Below are 2,753 nucleotides of genomic sequence, written 5' to 3' on the forward strand. Positions count from 1 at the left end.
ATTAGCATTTTCCCATTCTCTAGCTTTTTCTGTGCCTTAAGCTTCTGTTTCGAACATATGGCCTTAGGATCAACCAGGAGCAGTTCCACGCAAACACGTGGAACCAGCTAAATCTGATATATTTGACAAAATTTGTATTTTTTTTTTCTTTGAATAAAGCTTTTTAAAAGCCACGATAATCACATTTAATTAATTTTAATGCCAATTAAGGCCTTAATTTAAAAAAAATAATAATTTAATGACTTTTAATGATTTTTAATGACCCCCAGAATCCCTGAAAATAGTCTATACATCACTGAGTGGCTTTGCTCCAAAATGCACTACAGATTGTTGTCGGTGGATCAACAGCCAGACCTTTCAGGTCCTCTGGCTCCAATATCGTCTCCAAACCCAGAACCAGATTCATACAAGGAGAAGAAGTCTTTAGTTCTTAGGCTGAAATAAACTCCCAGAAAACTGTAAAGGTTAAACATATTTCTTTAAAGTGTCCTTTGACTGTGCTATCCAAACATAATTCAACTTTTTAGTGCAATTATTCCTTCCTTTTTTTAAATCCACAATTATATCTTTGAATAGAATCATCTTATTTTATTTTCCTTTTTTATTCTCTTTATTTCCGTTGCCTTAATGCCACTTCATGTTACTTAGGTAAAGGTAAATAAACTCACCTTTACTGTTAAATCCAGAGTTTTACAGATTACTAAATTGCTCTTATAAAATATTTGAGCCGTTTATGCAGTAATAAGTTAGACAGCAGTTCCCTAATAGATCTAGAAACATTCAGCTCCAATTTAGGGTCAGTTTAAGCAATTAATTGGTAGAGACGCTAAAAGAATCTTTGCACAGATCAGATGACTTACTTAACGATAACTTCAGTGTCAATTTCCTCCATGTGCACAACACAGTCTGCAACACACTGCAAAAAAAAAAAAAACACAAAAAGCACCAATGAATCAAAGAAAGAAGAACACTTTGGTCTGAGATGCAGTTAGAAACCAGTCATACCTGTGAGACGATGGCCTTAGCAGCTGAGATCATCTCATCGCTGTAGATATCCAGGAAGTCCAGCTTCCTCTGCCGCAGCAGACCGAACACCAGCGACTCCAGACGCTCCTTCGAATGCAAGAGAGAAGCAGGAGATCCTGAGTCTATAAACGACGAGCAGGACGATGAGAGCGGAGGATGTTTAAATCACCAATACATGCTGGGATTATCTTTAAAAGATCAAATTAAATTAAAAATCATTAAATTAAGTGTATTTACCCTTAATTTGAGCAAGAAAATAAGGCGATTTGCCAAGGAAGGAACATTTTTTACCCTTAAAATAAGATAATTAGATATTATGCACTAGAAGTAAGAGACTGCAGTTGCTTTTTTCTTATTTTAGATGTAAATTGCCTTGTTCTATTGGCAAAGTGTCTCACTTACCTCCAGAACCACAGAAAAAAAATGCACTTATTTTAAGAAAAGCAATCAGGGATGTTATGATGAGCACTGGCTCTGCCCTCAGCAGTTAGCTCCACCCACAATGCAAACACTGAGAATCATCTTCAGGAAAGGTTTGATTCGCCAACTTGGAGCCCGATTTCAGCGACACAGAAGATTTCAAGGATTGGAAGAATTTGATTCAACTTATCAGCTCTATATGTGTGTGTGTGTGTGTGCGTGTCCCACCTTTTGAGAAGCAGCATTTGTTAGATGGACCTGTGACGAGCACAGCATCCATTAAAAACAGAATCAACCTACTTTTGAAAACCTTCAAATAATAAAAACTAAAGAGCAGAATAAACTAAACAGGCCAGACTAATTTATCAGTTGGAGCGCAGACGCCAGACCTAAAATCCTTCTTTTAGTTTTTATATTTTCAAAGACGACGAGAGAATAAATAGATGCTTGGCAGAATTTAAGTGGGAAATTCAGGCGTGAGGGGGGGCCTTGAAACTGAACAGCTTTGGTGTGAAGAACGCTGAGCTGCTGTAGGGATAAATGTCAGTTAAAGCAAACAGGCGTTGATGACAGACCTTCTCCAGCACCTGCGGCTCCTCCCTTAGACTTCGGTTCAGGTCGCTGCGTGCATACATGCTGAAGTCCTCCACCATCATCTTGTCGATCAGCTTCTCCAGCTCACACAGCTGGGAGCCCAGATGTCTGAGGGACAAACACAAGGCGGGGCAGGGCAAGGTTAATACTAATTATTGACTGTTTAAGCATAAATCTGCAGCTCTAATATAAATAAATCCACACCTAACGCATAACTAATGAGAAGCTTTCCTACCTGAAGCTGTGGATTCCCTGCAGTTCCTGCTGCAGCACCTCCTTGGTGGTGGAGATGAGCTCCAAAGCTCCCACAAACTCAGAGGTGGAGAGGAGCAGCTGCACGGTGGGCTGCGTCTGATGGACCGCCGCCATCAGCTTCAGTTTGTTGTGCAGCTTCACGCAGTTGTTGCGAGTCAGTGCGGTACGGAGGGCCCGGAGGGGCCCCTGGCACATGACCCGGTCGATCGCCGCCGTCCGGCTCCGCAGGACGGCCACCGCCCGCTGCGTCTCCTGCAGCTGGTCCTGCAGCTCGTGCTGTGAGGACATGGCGTGGAAGAACGCCTCGGAGCGCAGCGAGATCTGCCGGGCGATGCTGACCTCCACTACGTCCAGGTAGTGACTCAGCTGGAGGAGAGGAGATATTTAAGAAATCGCTTCAAGACACAAGAAAAAATTCACATATTATTTGGTAAAATGAGATGATGCTATAATTTCAC

The 2,753-nt window shown here is 41.8% G+C and overlaps 1 protein-coding gene across 1 annotated transcript in view; it reads right to left on the reverse strand.

Moving 5' to 3' along the window:
- vps54 (VPS54 GARP complex subunit) overlaps nucleotides 1-2,753 on the reverse strand; it is a 38,992-nt gene that overhangs the window by 12,393 nt on the left and 23,846 nt on the right. The window contains 4 exon segments of the mRNA XM_015380938.1: nucleotides 861-916; nucleotides 1,006-1,113; nucleotides 2,022-2,148; nucleotides 2,276-2,670. Of these exon segments, the coding sequence (XP_015236424.1) occupies nucleotides 861-916; nucleotides 1,006-1,113; nucleotides 2,022-2,148; nucleotides 2,276-2,670 (686 nt within the window).

The sequence above is a fragment of the Cyprinodon variegatus genome, unplaced genomic scaffold (assembly GCF_000732505.1).
Source record: "Cyprinodon variegatus isolate N-32 unplaced genomic scaffold, C_variegatus-1.0 Scaffold225, whole genome shotgun sequence".
Lineage (NCBI taxonomy): Eukaryota > Metazoa > Chordata > Actinopteri > Cyprinodontiformes > Cyprinodontidae > Cyprinodon > Cyprinodon variegatus.